Consider the following 22,649-nt stretch of genomic DNA (forward strand, 5'->3'; position numbering starts at 1 on the left):
ACCAATATGTGAGATTTTTGTATATTTAATCTGACTAACAGATTTATTCGAATAATCCTTCGAGTTTGAATTATTTTATTTTTTGCTTTTTAGTTGATTTTATTATAATATTTTTAATTTTAGTCGCTCGTAACTAAAGAAAAGCGTTTCTTAAATTTTTTTTTCACATTTTTTTATTTTTTACTTTTTAGTCTTACAATTTTCAAACATTAAAATATATCAAAAATGAATAACCATTTTCAATTTCGTTGCAAAACGAAACTACAGCCGAACGATATTCTAGTCCAATCAGAGAGTGCAGCAAGCACATCTACCGGTTTCGAAACTTATTAGTCTCTCATCAGTTACACCTCCGAGGCTTCCACAATATGCAAGCCATACGGATGCTGATATTAAAATATATCGTCATGTTTATTAAAATATATGTATAAAACATAATATGATGTACAAACATGAACAGTAGTCAGAATCAGCAAAAAATATGAAACTTTACTGTTTATTTATGAAGCTTAACGTAAACAATAATTAACGCAAAAAGTGAAATTATGTATTGTTCATATATAATTAGCTACAATCTGTAAAAGTTTAGTTAAGGTAAGTGTTTCTTAACTAAAGCTTACCTTAACTAAAGCCTCGGCTACCAAACTAAGAGTCACGCAGAGAAGAATGGAGCGGTCAATGTTAGGAATAACTCTGCGAGACAAAATCAGAAACGAAGAAATCAGGAGAAGAACAAAGGTGACTGACGTCATCGAGAGGATAGCCAGGTTGAAGTGGAGATGGGCAGGACACGTAGCCAGAATGACAGATGGGCGATGGACGAAGAGGTTATTGGAATGGAGGCCAAGAGAAGACAAGAGAAGCGTCGGTCGACCGCCTACAAGATGGACTGACGACTTAAGAAAGGTAAATAAAAACTGGATGAGGGCGGCGCAGGATCGATGGGGTTGGAAACGAGGGGAGGAGGCCTATGTTCAGCAGTGGACTTTTGAGGCTGGATGATGATGTAAAAGTTTCGATTTTATTCATTGTAAAAAACAAGAGAATTTAAGCATTTTTGTATTAAAATCGTTTTTTTTTATTTAAACAATTTATTATATATATATATATATATATATATATATATATATATATATATATATATATATATATATATATATATATATATATATATATACATTAGCACTTCGAGCCAAGCAGGCTCATGGCTTGGTTTACAATCTTCCTCCATTCTTGCTTGTTCTTCGCTTTTTCTTTCCAATTGGTTGCATTGAGATACTTCAGGTCATCATTAACTTCATGGCTCCATCTGGTCCTAGGTCTTCCTTTTCTCTTTTTACCACCTATTGTAGCACTTAACATGATTTTAGGCATTCTAACTTGGGCCATTCTTTGGACATGTCCTAACCATCTAAGTCTTTGTGATCTTACAACTGCAATTATATTAGGCTCCTTATACAATTCTTCTAACTCCTTGTTTGTTCTTCGTGTCCACTGATTGTTGATTATTTTTCCCCCAAATATCCTTCTAAGTATTTTTCTTTCCCATACTTGTAACATTGATTGCTCGGTTTTTGTCATAGTCCAAGTTTCTGAGGCATACGTAACTATTGGTCGTATCACAGTTTTATACGTTCTTAATTTAGCTGCTTTGGATATATTTTTGCTTCTGAGTATTTTATTGAGTGCATATATGCAACGATTCCCTGACATTAGTCTTTTGTGTATTTCATCCCGGATATTTGGTTTACTAGAAAATAATTTAAACAATTAATAAACATAAAAAAAAATATTGACTATTCGTGTGTTTTTCCCGCGAATGCATGTGTGTTCAAACTTTCATTTATTTGCATTGAAGAAAAGGCAGTCAAATTAACGTCTAAAGATTTGACACAAACGATTGAACTAAAGAAAAACGTTTAAAAATGTATGGAATTGAGTTTCTATATGGAATATTAAAAAAAAAGGAGTCTGTATATTCCGCGTCTAAGCATTTTTAAGGAGTAAAGCACTCGCCTCCTTCTGACGAGTCTATTACTATCTAGGGGTACAATCTATTTTAAACCGTCCTTAGATATTGTGAATGTATTAGAACTGTTTCTCTGTCGGAAATTATAGAAAATTATTTCGATGTTCCGCTTCTAATCGGCGGAGACTTTAACTGTAGAGTATCAGATGTTCGAGACGTTCCGTTAGAGATGCTGAAGGGCACAAAACTATTGAAGTATCGTTCAAGTAATGACATGGGTTTAAATGCAAAGGGGCACTATATTATTATTTTTATTATTACTTACACACTATCAGTCTTTGAAAACATACACCAATTCCCATTTTGATTTATATAGAAGTGTGTACAAGTCCAACAGTCTTTTTCCACTATATTAACTTTCCACTTTGTGAACATAAAATTCTCTCTCTTTATTAAATGGGAGGATTGACTATGATACACCCTCACAGTTTGCTCACATTATCAAAGCTGGAAATAATGTAAATGATTTAGCATTTATTCAGAGTAGTTTAATACCTATTACTTATTTAAGATTTATATGTAATGAACCATAAGGGCTTTATGTCAAATGAACTTAATTTTAAAGAAAAATTTTGAGTTATTTTAAAAAAAAAATACTAAATTTCATTAAGTTGTCCCAAGAAAATAGCTTCGGAACAATATATATAAAAAATCTATCTCGGAAACTTATTCTCCCATCGATTGCTGCGGTTAATCCCTTACTTCCCATAATACAAATTTTACCTTTTTCCCTCACATCAATCTTTTATTAGAGCAGGTCCATAAAACCAAATCATAAAACGGAATCTTTACGAATGCGAGTATTAACTTTTTTGATGACGATGTCAAACCACCGTGACATGCAAAAGGACTTAGCTATATAATAATACTTAAACACGCAGTACTAGCTTATTATGCTCTATTAGTATTATGCTCTCAATAATAACTTACCAGGAAACTATAAAAACCAGTTTTTTTTTACAAAACCATTTACTAGTTCTAATTTATCGTCATTAATCACTGTTTATCAATACAATCAATATAGTGAATGGATTAGATATTGTATTAAGGAGAAAGGAGCAAAATATCGCGTGTCAAAATTTTCAATGTATTTTAAATGTATTCATTTGTTTCGAATCCTTGTTTTCTAGAATCAAGGATTACGCCATTACCGAGGGTCAAAAGTCCCTTAGAATAAATAAAAAGTTTCTTTTGAATGAAATCTTTGCAATTAAAAATCACACTAAATTTACTCTTTTATTTTCACCCCTATAACTTATTCAAATAAACATTATAGAAGTTTTTAGGGACTTTCGGTCCTCAGAAATAATATAATCTTTCATTCTGCGTTTAAATTTTTCAAAAATATTTATTTGTTTCCTTGGGATTCGAAAAAAAACGAATACATTTAAAACACATTGAACATTTTGACAGACGATATTTTGCGCCTTTCCCCTTAAGATCTCAATTCTACCATGTATTTTACAAGCAATAATTAAAACATAATAGTTAAATGCCTGGCTTATTTAAAAATTTTCTGAATATTTCTTTTGCTCTCTCATCATTTGAAATTCTTCTTTTACTTCTTGGAGATCTTTCGATCTGTTTAATTCTAAAGTTGCCTCTGGCTCATTTCCTGGGCAGTAGATTGCTAATAACTGTCCCTCCATCTTTTAAATGGTCTTCCTGGGGGTCTTGAACCGGGCGGGTTGTTTTCTAAAGCAATTTTTGGGAGTCTATTCTCATTAATTTGTCTTACATGGTTGCACCACATCCTCTTGCGCTGCCTTCCTCATCTTACAATATCTTGAATTTTGCATTGGTCCCTAATGTTTGTATTTCTCACCCAGTCTCCTCTTGTTTTCCTTACTATTGTTCTTAGGGTTTTCATTTCGGCAACCCATAGCATCTGTTGCGTTTTGTTGGTGTCTTGGCGCATTTCTATGCCATCTGTCATGATCGGTCGTATGCAAGTCTTGTAGATTCTAATTTTACTATCTTTGCTCATATACGAATTTGACCAGACTCTCTCCCGCAGACATCCTGACAATGCAGATGCTTTGTTGATCTGACTCCTCAGGTCTTTTACTGGATTGTAGGTGCTTGATATATCTATACCCAGATATTTGAATTGCTTCACCTGTTTTATGGGGTTGTTCTCAACCACTAACTTACATCTGAGCCGATATTTTGCTATTGTCATACATTTAGTTTTGTTGATAGAAATGTTCATATTTAGTTGGGGGCTTATTTGAAAGAACTGAAAGAGCTATCTTTGAAGATCATTTTCTGATTCGGCAATAATTGCTGCATCATCTGCGTAACACACCATACCAATTCTTTTGTTGTCCATTCTATATTCGAGATTAAGATATGTTACTTTGTTTATAATTTTGCCCATGAGTAGGTTAAACACGAAGGGCTTTAAAATGTCGCTTTGTCTAATTCCTCCCGGTGTTGGAATATTTTCAGAAAATTGTTCTCCTGCTCTAAATTTTGTTACGTTGTTACACTGCCATTACTCTCCATTCACTCATTTATATATGCATGGACGTGACGTGAAATTTTGAAGGGGAGGAGGTCCTCCAAGGTATCCGACTATCTAGTTATTCTAGTGAAATGACCACTTTCCTCTTCAGATAACTCTGGAGAAATATGGAAAACATTGGGAGAGACAGGAACAAGGTGGCTAGCAGGTTTATTTAATAGAATTATGGAAGTTCTACAAAAACAAGGGAGATATACAGCAGTGTACAAACGACAGTGCTATAAAACTGCTTAGCCACACCATGAAAATATGGGAGAGAGTAATTGATAGACGGATACGTGAAGAGACCGACATATCCGAGAATCAATTTGGCTTTATGCAGGACAGATCAACAACCGACGCAATTTTCATTATAAGGCAGTCGATGGAAAAATACAGGAGTTAAGAAAGAAACGTTCATATGGTATTCATTGATCTTGAGAAAGATTCGAGAGATTCGTGGTGGGCATTCGAGAGATTCGTGGTGGAAATTCCTCGAGAGATTCTGTGGTGGGCACTCAATAAGAAAGGAGTCCGTGGTGCATATGTAAAGATTGTGAGGGATATGTATAAGGGAGTAACGACTAGTGTCAGGACAGGTGTGGGAGAGACTGATAAATTTCATGTAAAAGTAGGATTGCACTAAGGCTCGGTGCTTAGTCCGTATTTATTCTCATTATTTTTTTACCAGATAACAGGGAAACCACAGGGTAACATTCCATGGTGCTTAATGTATGCTGATGATGTCGTGTTAGTAGGAAATAGTGAAAGAGACTTAGAACAAAAACTGGAACAGTGGACACGAGCTCTGGAGGAAAAAGGTTTAAAACTTAGTAGGACAAAGACAGAATATTTGGAATGTTCATTTAAAGATGGAGTTACTACAAATAAAATGGTATCTTTGGATGGTGAACTGATTGTAAAAAGCAATAGTTTTAAGTACCTGGGATCATTATTACAGAGTAATGGAGAAATATAAGGAGATGCATGCAGTAGAATTAGGGATGGATGGATGAATTGGAAGGAAGCGAGTGGTGTGTTGTGTGACAGAAAAGTTCCAATGAAGCTGAAAGGAAAATTCTATAAAACAGCCATAAGACCGGCTATGATGTACGGAACTGAATGTTGGGCAGTGAAAAAGAAAGAGAAACAACGAATGCATGTGGCGGAGATGAGAATGCTTAGATGGATGAGTGGGGAATGCTTAGATGGATGAGTTTATTAGGGGAAGTCTAGGTGAGGCACCAATTGATGCCAAAATGAGAGAGCATAGGTTGAGATGGTTTGGTCATGTTCAACGTCGAGACGTTAATCATCCAATACGAAGAGTAGCTGAAGTGCAGATTTCTGGAAGGAGTAGGAGAGGAAGACCAAAGAAGACGTGGGGGAGACGATTAGGCAGGACATGTTGGTAAAGGCGATTAATATTGATATGACCCAGGATAGAATTGTGTGGAGAAATGCAATTAGGGAAGTTGACCTCGCATAGGGATAAGGCAAAGAGAATGATGATGATAACTCATCGTAAGCCACTTGCACCTCGTGCCGAAGTGCCGCTAGATCGTTGGCTAGTAAAGTAGATTTCGACAAAACATCGACTTCTTGATTATCGCCAAAATGGGCCAACGTAGTTCTGGCCGCAAGCGGCCGCAGATTATCTTGTTAGACAAATAAGTTGGAAACATTCGTGTATAATGCAAAATATATGAATCTACCACCTTCTAGATCTAACAACGCAAGGCGGTCATGTTACCTTGGATGAACACCAAAAGCTGCTTCTATAAGCAATCTCCCCTCCCCCATACCATAATATCTAGAGTGTGATGCACACGTCTTTCTATAGAAAATTGCGGACCTCGTCTTTCAAAACATCATCTTCTCACCCTTGCTTGGCCATCATCCACGGCCAAAGAGGATCTGGATTCATCAATAAAAACATTTCAGTAATCCAATATTACATTCGAGGCCCCAGTTCAGCCGTTCTCAACATCAATCCCGTTGATCACTTCACCATCGGCGTAAGTGAAATGTAGGGCAAATTAAGGACAATATGAAGTAAGTCCAAAACTTCTGATTTTGGTGATAAACCATTGGCATTGTAATAGGCCTTCCGTGCACTTTAAGCCACTAGTCTCTACTTGACGTGAAGTTGTGGGCGTGAAACTACCACACACACAAAGCTTAAGTTGGCGGTTTTGGTGTGTGGCCGTTTTTCTAGCATGCCCCGAACCTCTAGCTCTTTCTTTACGGCTTTCCTAATGCTAATGCCATACTTGACAAAAAACGTTCACCGCATTTATAGTGCTGTGTACTTTTGTGGCTATTTCTCTAAAGTACAAATTGGCCTCACACAAGCTCACTATTCGCTTCCTATAAGCTCGCTAAGTTGTTGAAAATTTGATCAAATGTTAATTGTAGCTACAAAAGCCAACTATTGTTTACTTACTTTTTTTGTTAGAACAGATTATATCACATCACAAAAAAACTCTTTATCGTTATAGCTGAAAAACTAATCGTTTTTTGTCCTAACTTAACAAAAGTATTTTCAGAGATGTAACAATAAATTCAGTATTATTAGTTGTTATTCTTTTTTCTATGTCACCTAGGCGGCCAGTTCATCGCCGTCCTTTCGATGCCGCCAATTCATCGCCGGTCTATTCATCGCCCGCTGATTCATCGCCAGTCAGTTAACCGCTAAGTGATTTATTTCCGAATTTCCGATTAGTCCTGTCGCCAGGGGGGTACAACGGCCTTCTTAATTCAGATGGACTTACCCAAGTTTTTTTTATGTATTTTGACCCGTAGAACACGAATTTTTTGGGTAACAGTTGATCCGGATATCGATAAGGTTGTTATAAACAAAGAAGTTGAGGAATTACATAAAAGCGATTTCTCGCAAAACAAAACATTTTTTTGTATTTTTTGGGTCATTCTAACCAAAAAATGTTTCTACAAATTTTTTCCTAGGATGCATAGTTTTCGAGATAAACGCGGTTAAACTTTCAAAAAATCGAAAAATTGCAATTTTTGAACCCGAATAACGTTTGAATAAAAAATAAAATAGCAATTCTTCTTACCGCCTTTAAAAGTTTAAGTCAAATTATATCTGTTTTCAATATTTGCATTGCTAAAAATTTATTTTTTGATTGTTAAAAAAAGCTATAAACACATAGTGTTTCCCGTGCCTAATACATGCGTTTTAATGCATGCTACTTAGAAATAGCCCCGCTTGCACTGTTACCTCCTCTACGTACTCATTCGATTTTAAATGAGAAATAATTGAAACATCACTCAAGCACTAGGTGTTTATAGCTTTGTTTTAACAATAAAATAATACATTTTTAGCAATACAAATAATTAAAACCGATATAATTTGACTTGAACTTTCAAATGCGGTAAGCAGAATTGCTATTGTATTTTTTAATCAAAAGTTTTTCGGGTTCAAAAATTCCAATTTTTCGATTTTTTGAAAGTTCAACCGCGTTTATCTCGAAAACTATGCATCCTACGAAAAAATTTGTATGAACATTTTTTGGTTAGAATGGCCCAAAAAATACAAAAAAATGTTTTGTTTTGCGAGAAATCGCTGTTACGTGATTCCTCAACTTCTTGGTTTATAACAATCTTATCGACATCCGGATCAACTGTTACCCAAAAAATTCGTGTTCTACAGGTCAAAATGCATAAAAAAACTTGGGTAAGTCCATCTGAATACACGAGGCCGTTGTACCCCCCTGGCGACAGGACTAGACAGTTACATTTATTATTTATTTTTTGTATTAATTAGGAATTCTAGAAAATGGACTAACATAACCTAACCTAACACTACACAAATTTGAACATGTATTATATTTCTACAAAGGCCATTTAACACTACAAATTTAATAATATTTAGTATAATAAAATTTAGGAGAAGTAGAACAAGAACAGTAAATATAATATAATTTTTGTTTTAATTGTCATAAGTTTTGAACTGAATTTAACGTTGTGTTGTGTCATCTCCCACAGTAAAAAATCAACTGACAAAGCAGGAAACCCATTATGAACGCCCGGCCCGGCACAGCACGGCACAGCCCGGCACGGCACAGAACAGTCCAAATTCATTTGTATAGATTTAAATGCAACGTAACCCATTATGAGCGGTCAGCTCGGTTCGGCACAGTCCAGCACGCAAACGGAACGGCCGAAATTCTCCTTTACTAGGAGAGTAAAATCCGTTGAAGTCGAACGGCCAGTGAGTCATAATTAGTGGTAGTAACATATAAGCATACATAAATGTTGATTTTTAATTGAAAGGCGTTGCTTGTTTTGAAATATGGAAATATAAAATTTGGTTTGAGACATTCGAAAATATTTGAGAAATTTTGGATCATCTTTATGCGGGAAAAGATGATGAAAATGGCCATATTCTCTTCTTTTTTTAATATTTCGTGTACCCAAAACCGATGTTTCCGCCGTAATTTTGCATTTTCGTCTGTTTCAATCTCAGCACAAATTTCACTTACTATTATAACCTCTTCTTCCGAAGAGCTCTTAATGGCAAATGATCATTTTTCCGATGCTGTGCCGTGCCGGCCGTTACAAATGGGTTTTTGGACGTGCCGGCCTGTCCTGTGGCGTGCCGGGCTGTACCGAGCCGGGCGTCCATAATGGGTTTCCTGTTGGAGAATTTCGGCCGTTCCGTTTGCGTGCTGGACTGTGCCGAACCGAGCTGACCACTTATAATGGGTTAAGTAGCATTTAAATCTATACAAATTAAAGCAGGAAACCCATTATGAACGCCCGGCCCGGCACAGCCCGGAACGGCACAGGATAGGCCGGCACGAACAAAAACAAATTTGTACCGGTCGGCACGGCACGGCATCGGAAAAATATCATTTGCCATGGAGAGCTCGTCGGAAGGGAGGTTATAGTAGTTAGTGCAATTTGTGCTGATATTGAAATAGACGAAAGTGCAAAATTACGCCGGAAACATCGGTTTTGGGTGCATGAAATATGTATTTAAAAAAAGAAGACAATATGGCGAGTTTCATCATCTTTTCCCGGATTTATTAAAATATGATGCAACATTTTTTAAATATTTTCGAATATCTCAAACCAAATTTTATTAGTTGCTTAACATGCTACCGTTTTCGAAGAAATATACTCCATTTAGAGAACCTGTCAGCTGGGAGGAGCGCCTTGCATTGACGCTGAAGTAAGTATAGTGAGCAAATAAAAAAACTTTTTTATTATTTATTGTGTGAACGAAATATAACCTTAAAAAACAGTATTTATTTATGCCCAAGTCTTTTAAACAAAATGTTTACACTATATTGTTCCAAGGCTTATCAATGTTATGAAGCTGTTCTGATCCGGATCCACTAGGTACATTGTAGGGCTGTTGTATGTTGAGAGAACTTGGTGGTAGATATTCGTTGCTACAGACTGGGTATGGTTGTTGATAACGGTTTTAAGTATATATTAGATAACGAGTTTAAAGAAAATTCAAAGACCAAAAATTCGGAAATACGATATTAATCAACTGAAAAATAAAACAGTAAAAGAAAATGTACAAAAACGCTTAAAAGAAAAAACGTGGGTTCATACAGAAATAGATAACACAGAGTTGGAACTAGAAAAGATACACAAAGTAAGTCAAGATATATCAGAGAAATACTGAAGACCTGAAAGAACAAAGAAAAAAGAATGGATGACAGAGGAAATTCTATGTATGATGGAAGACAGAAGAAAAGCTAGAGATAATAAGAATAACTACAACAAAATAAATAACGAAATTAATAGGGCTATTAAAATAGTAAAATAAAATTGGTCAAGCTCGAAATGTACAGAGAAAGAGTTATTACAACAAAAACATGATTCGTTTAACCTCCATAAAAAGATCAAAGAAGATGCAGGCTTATATAAATACAAGAACACTGGATTTCTGACAGATAATCAGGGAAACATAGTATTGGAAATAGAACAGAAAAGGGATATTTGGATTAAATACGTGGAAAAAACTTTTCAAGATATACGAAGTAACACTGGCATCACAACAAACACCAATTGCGAAAATTTACCTGCACTCACAGTTGAAAAAGTAACGTATGCCATCAAAAGTACCAAAGATGGTAAAGCAGTAGGCCCTGATCATTTTCATTCCGAATTCTTAAAACTTATGGACTACGACGGCATAAAGTGGTTGACAAATATATTTAACAAAAGATATGACACAGGCATAATTCCCCAAAAATGGCTAGAATCAACTTTTATAAATCTTCCAAAAAACCCAATGCGAGAAAGTGCGAAGACTATAGAATTATAAGCCTTATGAGCCATTTACTTAAAACATTTCTAAAGGTCATTCACAAACGAATATATAAAAAGCGCGAGGAACAAAACTAACAAGAACACAATTCGGATTTCGTGATGCTCTGGGAACACGGGAGGCCCCTTTTGCTGTGCAAGTGCTATTTCAGAGATGCAGGGATGTAAATTGCGATATATACGTATGCTTTATAGATTACCAGAAAGCATTTGACAGAGTAAAACATGACAAATTATTAACTCTAATGCAAGAAATTGGAATTGACAACAAAGATCTAAGAATTATCAGAAACATTTATTACAATCAAACGGCAAAAATCAAAATAGAAGACTAGTTAACTGATAAAATTGCAATAGAACGAGGAGTACGACAGGGCTGTATTTTATCCCCACTAATATTCAATATTTACTCTGAATGGATATTTAAGGAAGCTTTAGACGGTTGTGAGAATGGAGTATTAATAAATGGTGAATGGTTGAATAACATTAGATATGCAAATGACACCATAGTTTTCAACAAATCGTATAACAGAAGTCAGCAACAGATATGGACTAGCTCTTAACATAAAGAAGGCCAAATTTATGACAATTATTAAATAACCAATATTAAACGCTTAACTTACAGTCAACCAACAGAATATCGAAAGGGTTGAGCAATATACATATCTGGGTACGAATTTAAATAGCCAATGGGACCACTCGACAGAAATTAAACAGCGAATAATAAAAGCGAAAGCAGCATAGACCCAATTTCAACAGTCGAGACATATCATTAAAAACAAAATACCGTCTGTTGAAATGCTACATATTCACATTTGTGCTCTACGGAATGGAAGCATGGACACTAACTGTTGCATCTATGAATCGGCTCGAAGCTTTCGAAATGTGGTGTTATAGGCGCATCTTACGTATATCCTGGGTTGACCGAATTACTAATGTGGAAGTCCTGCGTAGAATGGGGAAAGAGTGTGAAATTCTCATAACCATCAAAACAAAAATAAAATAAAATATCTAGGACACGTAATGAGAAATCAAGAACGTTACGGTTTCTCCAACTGATTCTCCAAGGGAAGGTAAATGCTAAAGAGGACCGGGAAGAAGACGCATTTCCTGGCTTCAAAATTTACGAAAGTGGTATAACACCACTACCACTGAAGTGTTCCGCGCTGCGGTCAACAAAGTCAAGATAGCCATGATGATCGCCAACATCCGGAACGGATAGGCACTTTAAGAAGAAGAAGTTGATAACGGTAATGTGGAGTAGGTGGAGTATTAGGTTTTGATCCGGATCCACTAGGTGCATTGGAGGGCTGGTGTGTGTTGAGAGAACTTGGTGGTGGATATTCGTTGGTACAAGCTTGGTATGGTTGTTGATAACGGTAATGTGGAGTAGGAATTGTGAAGGAGTAGGTATAATGTGGAGTAGTGACGCTGACAACATTGTGATTATAGCGAGCTTATTCGAGGAACTGCAAATTATGATGGAGGAACTCGCAGGCAGCTCCCAATACGTCGGCCTGAAAATGTACATGAGAAAAACAAAAATAATGACAAACACAGATGATCCCAGATGTATAACTATAAATGCCAGTGAGATAGAAAAAGTCCAGGAATATATCTACCTAGGCCAAATCCTGAAACTTGACAAAGAGAACCAAAGTGCGGAAATTACTAGGAGAGCAAGACTAGCATGGGCAGAATTTGGAAAACTTAGTTGGATACTTAAGAACCGCAAAACACGCCAATACTTGAGGAGCAAAGTGTTCAACCAGTGCATCCTTCCTATCATGACATATGGATGTCAAACTTGGACCCTAACCAAGGCAAATATAAATAAACTAGCCACAACAGAAAGAGCAATGGAAAGAGGAATGTTAGGTATACGACTGTCAGATAAAAAGAGGAACGACTGGATAAGATCAAAAACAAAAGTCGAGGACATAACAACAAAAGTTGCCAAACTTTTGCAGGCCACACTGCTAGACAAAAAGACCAACGTTGGAATGCAACAGTACAACATTGGAGACCTTACCAAGTAAACGACCGAGAGGAAGACCAGAGATGAGGTGGGTTGTGATATTAAAAGAGTAGCCGGAACAAAATGGAAATATGTTGCTCAGGATAGAGACAAGTGGAAGGAGCTGGGAGAGGCCTATGTCCAAACGTGGACGATAGAAGGTTAAGAGAAAGAAGAAGAAGAAGGAGTAGGTATCGTAGGACATGCAATATTTGAGGCATTTGTGGCAGGTCTGTTGGACGAACACGAAGATGTTGATGTAACATTTTGTAAGTTGTAGTTTCTTAACTCATACTCAGTTACAAGGCTTGAAATTTTTCCTTTAATTTCTATTTGTAGTGGTAAGGAAAATGTTCTCACCGTTTGTTCCATTGCTTTAAAAAAAGAACATAACGCATCACTTTTTTCGATGGCAATGGTTTCTGTTTTGTTTTTCCTTGCCTGAAGATGATACTCTTGAAGAACTTGTGCGACTGGAGGAGGAGAGTGTAATGGCACAGCAACATTCTTTACTGCAGAATTTTTTTTCTTGTTTGCAGCAGTAGTTACTTTATGTGAAGTGTTACGATTTGAAATTACATCATCATCATTTACTTGCTGTGATTTTTCAACCGTTTCATCGTATTCTATAGGTTCGCGTACGCTATCTATTTCTAGATTGTCAACTTCAACTTTAATATCAGCATCAGTATAGGAGGTATTGCTACTTTCGGAGTCACGTGCCAAATTAGAGGTTTGATTTCTTTCTGCAATATGCGGAATTATAAATGACATTACTGTTTCGAATTTCCACGGCCGGATTTGTTTAGCCGCTTGTCCACTGGTAGTCCTCCGTTTTCGATATGCTTTTCTGAAGCTATCTCGAAGGGATATCCATTTCTTCCTACAGTCATCAGCTGCAAAAAAAATGACTGCTTATACCCAACGCTCTTATAAACTATTCTAGTGATATTATACAAGGTTTGTGCATGTTAGTATGTTCGCTAACGACAAATACCTCTAAATTTTAAAGAACCGCTTGGATAATTAACTATTTAGATGGGAAATAAGCCACAATTAAAATACAATTCCCATCTAAATAGTTAATCATAAAGAATGCCGCAAGGAAATATACGCCAGCCAATGGGAACCAGAATAGGATATTATCTCCGAATTCTCTCCTACTGCATGGATTTTATGAAGTTTTGGGCCTAGCCTCTACTTATCTTCTAATTCAAAGTCTACCCTAGGCCGATGTATGCTTTTATCTTCGGGGTGGTTCCCACCCCTTCTTAGGGGTGGAAAAATTTTTGGTTAAAATTACCACGGAATTCGCTAGAGAACCTAATTCTAAGCAAAAAGTGTTCTATAATTTTTTTTGAAAACTCAATACTTTTTGAGATATTCGTGGTTGAAAATTGGCCGTTTTCATTGAAACATAATACCTTTTCGAACGGTTTTTTGCGAACACCTTAAAAACTATGCATCTAACTAAAAAAACTATATCAAACATTTTTGTAGGATATAAAAAAAACAAAGGGACAGTTGCCTTCATAAATCTTCTAGTTATAATACAAAAAGAGATATGGTAGGTAAAAATAGTGTGTTTTTTGGTACATTCTCAAATTGGTGTATTCACCGTGAAATAACAGAGAAACGGTCAACATTAGGTGTATAATGCTACTAATACCTTCTGTAATGCTTGAAAAGACCTTTAAAATAAACTATATTAGAGGTCCATTACATTAAAACTAAGCGAGATATGCTGCAAACAAAATTGATAACTAATGCGTTTTAAGAAAAAATTAGAAGTAATTTTAACCCGTCATCCACCAAAATGTAAATGCATCATTTTCCTTCTACAATACCTTTTATTATAGTGTTATTTCTATGTTGTTCAAAAAGTTCCAAAATCTTCCTTTTTTTCCATGTAACTTAAAAATGATAAGAGGTACAATAATGAAAAATAAAAAGGAAATTTATATCTAAAAAAGTCTTGTGTGGTATCTTTTTTTTCGTATTTTTTATCTTTTTCGAGTTACATGGAGGAAAACGAAGATTTTTAAGGAAATTTAGAAATGCGTTCTATAATATTTAATCTAATTTTTTTCAAAAACCGTTCATTTCAATCCAGTCCAGCTTTCTGAACATATAGTCTTGTCGCCAGGGGGGGTACAACGGCCTCCTTAATTCAGATGGACTTACCCAAGTTGTTTTTTATGTAGTTTGACCCGTAGAACATGAATTTTTTGGGTAACAGTTGATCCAGATGTCGATAAGATTGTTATAATCAAAGAACTTGAGGAATTACATAGCAGTGATTTTTCGCAAAACATAACATTTTTTTGTATTTTTTGGGTGATTCTCAGCAAAAAATAGTCTTACAAGTTTTTTCGTAGGACGCATAGTTTTCGAGGTAAACGCGGTTGAACTTTCAAAAAAGCGAAAAAGTGCAATTTTTGAACCGGAATAACTTTTGATTAAAAAATAAAATAGCAATTCAGCTTATTGCATTTGAAAGTTCAAGTCAAATTCTATCGGTTTTGATTATTTGCATTGCTAAAAATTAAGCTTTTATTTCTTAAAAAAAAGCTATAAACACATAGTGTTTCCCGGGCCCAATGCATGCGTTTTAATGGACGTAATATACGTAGAAATTCTGTATGCGCGCCTACTCGTTCGATTTCAAATTATAAATGAATTGAGAACATCATTCAATCACTATGTGTTTATAGCTTTGTTTAACAATAAAAAAATTAATTTTTAGCAATGAAAATAATCAAAACCGATAGAATTTTACTTGAACTTTCAAATGCGGTAAGCAGAATTGCTATTTTATTTTTGAATCAAAAGTTATTCGGGTTCAAATATTGCATTTTTTCGATTTTTTGAAAGTTCAACCGCGTTTATGTCGAAAACTATGCATCCTACGAAAAAACTTGTAAAATAATTTTTTGCTTAGAATGACCCAAATAAAAAAAAAACATGTTTTGTTTTGCGAAAAATCGCTGTTATGTGATTCCTCAAGTTCTTTGTTTATAACAATCTTATCGACATCCGGATCGATTGTTACCCAAAAAATTCGTGTTCTACGTGTAAAAATACATAGAGAAAGCTTGGGTAAGTCCATCTGAATTAAGGAGGCCGTTGTACCCCTACTGGCGACAGGACTAATAGAAATAACACTATAATAAAAAGTATTGTAGAGGGAAAACGATGTATTTAAGTTCTGATGGATGACGGGTTAAATATACTTCTCATTTCTTCTTAAAATACATTAGTCATCAACTTTTTTGCAGAATATCTCGCTTAGTTTGAATGAAATCGACATTTAGTATTACTCGTTTTAAAGGTCTTTCCAAGCCCTACAAAAGTTATTACTATCATTATACACCTAAAATATACAGTTTCTCTGTTATTTCAAGTCGAATAAACCGATTTGAGCATGCAGCAAAAAAACAAACTCTTCTTACCTACCATACCCCTCTTTGTATTTTAACTAGAAGATTTATGAATGAACAAATCTCTTTCTTTTTTTATAACCTACAGAAATATTTTATATAGTTTTTTTGTTAGATGCATAGTTTTTAAGGTATTCGCAAAAATCGTGTAATCGTGCAAAAAGGTGTAATTTTTCAATGAAAATGGACAATTTTCAACCACGAGTAACTTAAAAAGTATTGAGTTTTCAAAAAAAATTATTAAACAGTTTTTGCTTAAAATTAGGTTCTCTAGCCTCCTCAGTGGCTATTTTAACCAAAATATTTTTCACCCTCGAGAAGGGGTGGGAACCACCCCAAAGATAAAAGCGCACATCGGCATAGTGACTCAATACCCTCAGTGACTGCCCTGATAGCTTCAGAACAACATTAAAAAACCGCTTGGATGACATAAAATCTGGCATACATATAGCTAACAAGTATAAGAAAAAAGTAATATTGTACCGATATGTGCTTTTGCCCTGTGGGTGAGTTTCATCTCTTCTCGAGGATGAAAAAATATACGTTCAAAATAAGTCCGGAACTGGATAAAGTGATTAAGTTTAAGCAACTCTTGAAATATTCTATTTGGAATTCGGTGAGTAGGGACCTATTTTTCTTTAGTTATAACTCTGCTTCCACTAGGTCTAGAGACTTCATGCATACTCCATTTTTTCACTTTTTTACAAGCTATATTTTTGCTACGAATGTTTCTTCGATAAAATTCTTACTTTTTGAATTATTTGCGATAAACCGTCTAAAAACGTGTTTTTGTTTTGTTGAAATATATTCACTCGCAAATAACTCGAAAAGTATTGACTTTGAGTGAAAACCGATATAGAAAAAATGTTGCTTACAATTAGTCAGTTTATTTAATTCCGGACTTATTTTGAACGTATGTTTTTTACCACTGAGAATGGGTGAAACTCACCCCCAGAGCAAAAGCACATATCGGCATAATATCACTTTTTTTCTTTGACATGCTTGCTATGCGTATGCCAAATTTTATGACAATCCAAGCGGTTCTTTAAAATATACAGCAAAAACCGTCAGAAAATGTACTATAATATTTTTACTACAAAAGCAAGATTACGTAGGTCAAAATTTCTTACGTAAGAGCACTGCCAAATCATTAGAATGTGACTTTTCATCATGGCCACGTTAATGTCATTACTTGTCAGATATTTTCTTAGTTTTTGTTTACTGTACAAATAATATCTTTAATTTTTTATTCTAACTAATGATCTCAATCAGTTTTCATTTCTTACCGAAATATATTAATAATACGCCGAAATATTTGTAATGTTAATTAAAGTAAATAAACATTAACTTTAAAATTGACATTTCTCTAGCATTTCTTACAAGTGTCAAAATGGTAATATAATAAGAAAAACCTAATCGCGATTATATTGAGTTTAGAATTATATTATTTAAATGACCAGAAACATTTTTTATTATTAATAATATAAATTTTATGAAACAATACTTTAAGTTAAATACTCAGAAAATAATAATTTTATTTAAATATATTAGACAATCGTACGCTACTGATCTGACAGTTCTGTGTTGCTACATTTTTACTTCGTTTCGTACACAATTTGATTCAAAATATAGCTTTAAAACACTACTGTTTTTATAAATACCTACATATATATTAATATAGCTTAATTTAAAAACTATTGTAATTATTGTTGTGTACCTATTAATTGTATTTGTTTTTGTATTGAGAAACAGGCCAAATCAAAATGCTTTTTTAATAGATTATTTTGAACAAGAACGAAATAATGGGATTCCCTTTTACCATTAACTGCAGAGAAGTAAGTTAAAGAATTTAGGTTTCTTAGATTACGTTTATTAGAAATAAGATCATTATTAGATTTACAGATCAGAAAGTTTTCTTATGAATTTTAGCGTTTGCAGTAGCTAGTTTTAAAAATATTAAATAATCTGTTTTAATGATTATACCTACACTATGATAATATTGTTGTTAATTCATATATTTCGGCAAGTAATGAAAACCAATTGACATCATTAATAAGAATAAATAATTATAGATATTATTTATTATACTAAAAAAAAAAAAGAAAAATATCTCAGACAAGTATTGACATAAACGTGGCCATGATGAAAAGTCACATTCTAATGTTTTGACAGTGCTCTTACGTCAGAAATTTTGACCTACGTAATCTTTCTTTTGTAGTAAAAATACTATACCTATGTAGAAAGGGTATTGAAACAGCACTTATTAAAATTCTTTTTTTTTATTTAGATTTATTTGTCACGTTAACTGATTCACCACATTATCATTTAGCTACAGACGTGGATATAGTATTTTTACTACAAAAGCAAGATTACCTAGGTCAAAGTTTCTGACGGATAAGCACTGTCAAAACATTAGACTTTTCATCATGGCCACGTTAATGTCATTACTTTTTAGATATTTTTCTTTGTTTTTGTTTACTATAAAAATAATATCTACCTATAATTTTTTACTCTGAGTTTAATGATGTCAATCGGATTTCATCAATTGCCGAAATATATTAATCATATGCCAAAATATTTGTTAATGTTGATGAAAATAATTATATTCCATAATATCAACTCTAGAATTGAAATTTGTGTAGCACAGCTAAAATACGAGAGCAACACGGAACTACCCGATATTGTATAAGCATCCACATGGTATTTTAATAAAAAAAACGTAATCGAGATTACATTGAGAATTTTAGAATTATGTTATTTAAATAACCAAAAACATTTATTATTATCAATAATATAAATTTTCTAAAACAATTATTTAAGTTGAATATTCCAAAAAATAATAATTTTAGTTAAATATTTTAGACATCCGTACACTACTCATACATTCAAACGCAAATGACAGTTCAGTGTTGCTGGTTGCGGTCAATTATGCTGTGAGCTGTGAAATAATCTATACACTATGATAATATTTTTGCTAATTAATATATTTCGGCAAGTAATGAAAACCAGTTGACATCATTAATTAGAATAAATAATTATAGATATTATTTTTATAGTAAACAAAAACAAAGAAAAATATCTCTGACAAGTAATGACATAAACGTGGCCATGATGAAAAGTCACATTCTAATGTTTTGACAGTGCTCATACGTCAAAAATTTTGACCTACGTAATCTTGCTCTTGTAGGAAAAATACTATATACAACAGTTCGTACCATTGTTTATGAAACTTTAGAGTGTATTTGGGAAAACTTACAACCTGTTGTTTTACCTAACCCAAGCAAAGAACACTGGAAAGAGATTGAACACGATTTTCATGAGATGTGGAATTTTCCAAATTGTTGCGGAGCATTAGATGGTAAGCATGTGGTTAGAGAGAAACCTGCAAGAAGTGGGTCACTCTATTTTAATTATAAGCATCAGCATAGTATAGTTCAATTGGCATTAGTGGATGCAACATGTCGATTTGTCACGGTTGATGTAGGGGCCTATGGTAGGAACAGTGGTGGTGAAATATTCAATTCGTCGTCTCATGGAAAAAAATATATGCGAATGAACTAAATTTTCCTCCTAGTAAGCCTTTGCCGAATACTAATACAGTATTACCATTCGTCATTGTAGCGGATGCGGCATTTCCTTTAAAAGATAATATTATGAGACCTTACCCTTTAAACGAAATTGCCAATAATGAAGCTTATAAAGTGTACGACTGTAGACACCCTCGTGCACGAAAAGTAGTCGAAAATGAGTTTGGGTTACTTACCAAAAAGTTTAAATGGTATTCTACAAAATACAACATACTTCCTAGAAATATTGATAAACTCATATTAGCAACAATAGTGCTGCACAATTTTTTGAGAAACGATAAATGTTCCTGGCAACCAGAAGAATTAGAGAAAGAAGCCTTTTGTTTTATTCGTGAACTTCCCCATATTGGCGGTCGAACCCTCTTTTCAGCAGAAAGAATCAGGGAAGCCTTCACTGAATATTTTGTGTCCCCAAATGGAAGTGTACCTTGGCAGCTTGAACGTGTATATAGTGGAAGACGATAATGTATTTTTATTAATAAAATATATACAGGGTGTTTCATTAATAATTGTCCATAGAGTAACTGGAGAAACCTTAGTACAAAATACGAAGATTTAACCTAAAACACTTAAATAAAATGTGGTTGCTTAGTGAGTTACAGGGTGTTTTATCTAAAAATTTAAAAAATTATTTTTGCTCAGCATTTTAAAACTATTCGAGGTACCCTTTTAATGATTGGCAGAAAGTATAGGTACTATACAAACTGCTAAATTATGTTAAACAAACGTTTCTGTCTATGACCAGAGGCGTACGACAGGGGAAAGAGAATGGTTGACCCTTTCCAAATTCTACGCCACTGGCGGAATTGCTATTTTAGTTCAATTTTTGGATTCTCCAATACTTTCTATGAAAACAACTTACTCTTCATTCGTAACGATCATTAGTTTTCGAGATCTTTGAAGTTAAAAATGAAACGACACGGTTATTTTGATTAATGTATTGTGTCGCTTCATTTTTAATTTCAAATATCTCGAAAACTAATCATTTTATCGTTACGAATAAAGAGTATATTATTTACATAAAAAGTATTGAAAAATCAAAAAATTACACTAAAATAGCAATTTCGTCAGTGGCGTAGAATTTGGGAAGGGTCAACCAGCAACTATCCCCTGTCGTACGCCTCTGGTAGTAGTGAGAAACGTTTATTTATCTTAATTAGTAGGGTGTACAGTACCTACACTTTCTGCCAAATATGATAAGGATACGCCAAATAGTTTTAAAGTACTGGGTACAAATAATTTTTAAATTTTAATCATATGAATCATATCGTAAATTAATCAAAATAACTGTGCCGTTTCATATTTAACTTCAAATATCTCGAAAACTAATGACTTCATCGTTACCAATGAGAAGTATATTTTTTACGTAGAAAGTATTGGAGAATCTAAAAAATGGCACTAAAATAGTAATTCCTACAGTGGCGTAGAATTTGAGAAGGGTCAACCATTCACTATCCCCTGTCGTACGCCTCTGGTAGTAGCTAGAAACGTTTGTTTATCATAATTCAGTAGGGTGTATAGTAGTCGCACTTTCTGCCAAGTATGAAAAGGATACGTCGAATAGTTTTAAAATGCTTAGATAAACTCAGTAACTCAGTAAGGAACCACATTTTATTTAAGTGTTTTAGGTTAAATCTTCCTATTTTGTGCTAAGGTTTCTCCAGTTACTATATGGACAATTATTAATGAAACACCCTGTATAGGAGACATTTTATGTGTTGTTTTAATTTTATTTTAGAACTATGTACATCATGTCATCTGTGATATATTTTAAAAACTATCGTAAAATAAAAGTTTTTAAAAGATAATGTACGTACCTGTCCATTGATCAAAATTTTCTGATATTTGTACCCATGCATTGTCCCTTTTCTTATTATCATGATAACTTGAGTCGGATGCATCATACAAAAATGGGTATTCTCTGACACTCTCAATTAAAAGTTCTTCCATATTATTTCAAAGGAAACAACGCGCTTTCAGTTAAAAATCAACAATATCTGCTTACTACCAACAATTATGACGAACTGGCGCCGACTGGCCGTTCGACTCTAACGGATTTTATTCTACTCCTGTTTATGAACGCCCGGCCCGGCACAGCACGGCACAGCCTGGCACGGCGCAGGACAGTGCAAATTCATTTGTATAGATATAGATGATTTAAATGCAACGCAGTACGCAAACGGAAGGGTCGAAATTTCCTAGGAGAATAAAATCCGTTGATTGTTGGTAGTAAGATATAAGCATACATAAATGTTGATTTTTTAATTAAAAGCGCGTTGTTTGTTTTGAAATATTGAAATATAAAATTTGGTAGAAAATATTTGAGAAATTTTGAATCATCTTTATGCGGGAAAAGATGATGAAAATCGCCATATATTCCCTCCTTTTTTTAATATTTCGTAAACCCAAAACCGATGTTTCCGTCGTAATTTTGCATTTTCGTCTGTTTCAATCTCAGCACAAATTTCACTTACTATTATAACCTCTTCTTCCGACGAGGTCTCCATGGCAAATGGTCATTTTTCCGATGCCGTGCCGTGCCGGCCGTTACAAATGGGTCTTTGGAAGTGCCGGCCTGTCCTGTGGCGTGCCAAGCCGGGCTTCCATAATGGGTTGCCTGCTTAACTGGCGATAAAACGGACGGCGATGATATGGACTGGCGATGAATCGGCGGCATCGAAAAGGCAGCGATGACACGGCGGCGATGAAATGTCCCATTCCGTCACCGGGTATTTCAATAAATGATCTTAATACAAGTGAT

At 34.4% G+C, this 22,649-nt stretch overlaps 2 protein-coding genes across 3 annotated transcripts in view; both read right to left on the minus strand.

Annotated features, from left to right (window-relative positions):
• Positions 1–22,649, minus strand: part of LOC114339579 (uncharacterized) — a 597,550-nt gene that overhangs the window by 454,985 nt on the left and 119,916 nt on the right. The gene's annotated exons all lie outside the window — the stretch shown is intronic.
• Positions 9,757–21,911, minus strand: LOC114339527 (uncharacterized). The gene is made up of 2 exons (XM_028290187.2): positions 21,706–21,911; positions 9,757–13,757 (listed from the first exon to the last, which is right to left on the minus strand). The coding sequence occupies exons 1-2, from the start codon at positions 21,836–21,838 to the stop codon at positions 13,024–13,026; spliced, it is 867 nt and encodes a 288-aa protein (XP_028145988.2). The 5' UTR covers positions 21,839–21,911; the 3' UTR covers positions 9,757–13,023.

This window comes from Diabrotica virgifera, chromosome 2 (genome assembly GCF_917563875.1).
Source record: "Diabrotica virgifera virgifera chromosome 2, PGI_DIABVI_V3a".
Classification (NCBI taxonomy): Eukaryota; Metazoa; Arthropoda; class Insecta; order Coleoptera; family Chrysomelidae; genus Diabrotica; species Diabrotica virgifera.

Bases quoted from the DNA above. Each gene is read 5' to 3' on its own strand.
- LOC114339527 (XM_028290187.2), bottom strand. From the start codon at position 21,838: ATGGAAGAACTTTTAATTGAGAGTGTCAGAGAATACCCATTTTTGTAT. The intron at 13,758-21,705 runs GTACGTACATTA...TTTTTTTTGCAG, and splicing joins AAATTTTGATCAATGGACAG to CTGATGACTGTAGGAAGAAA.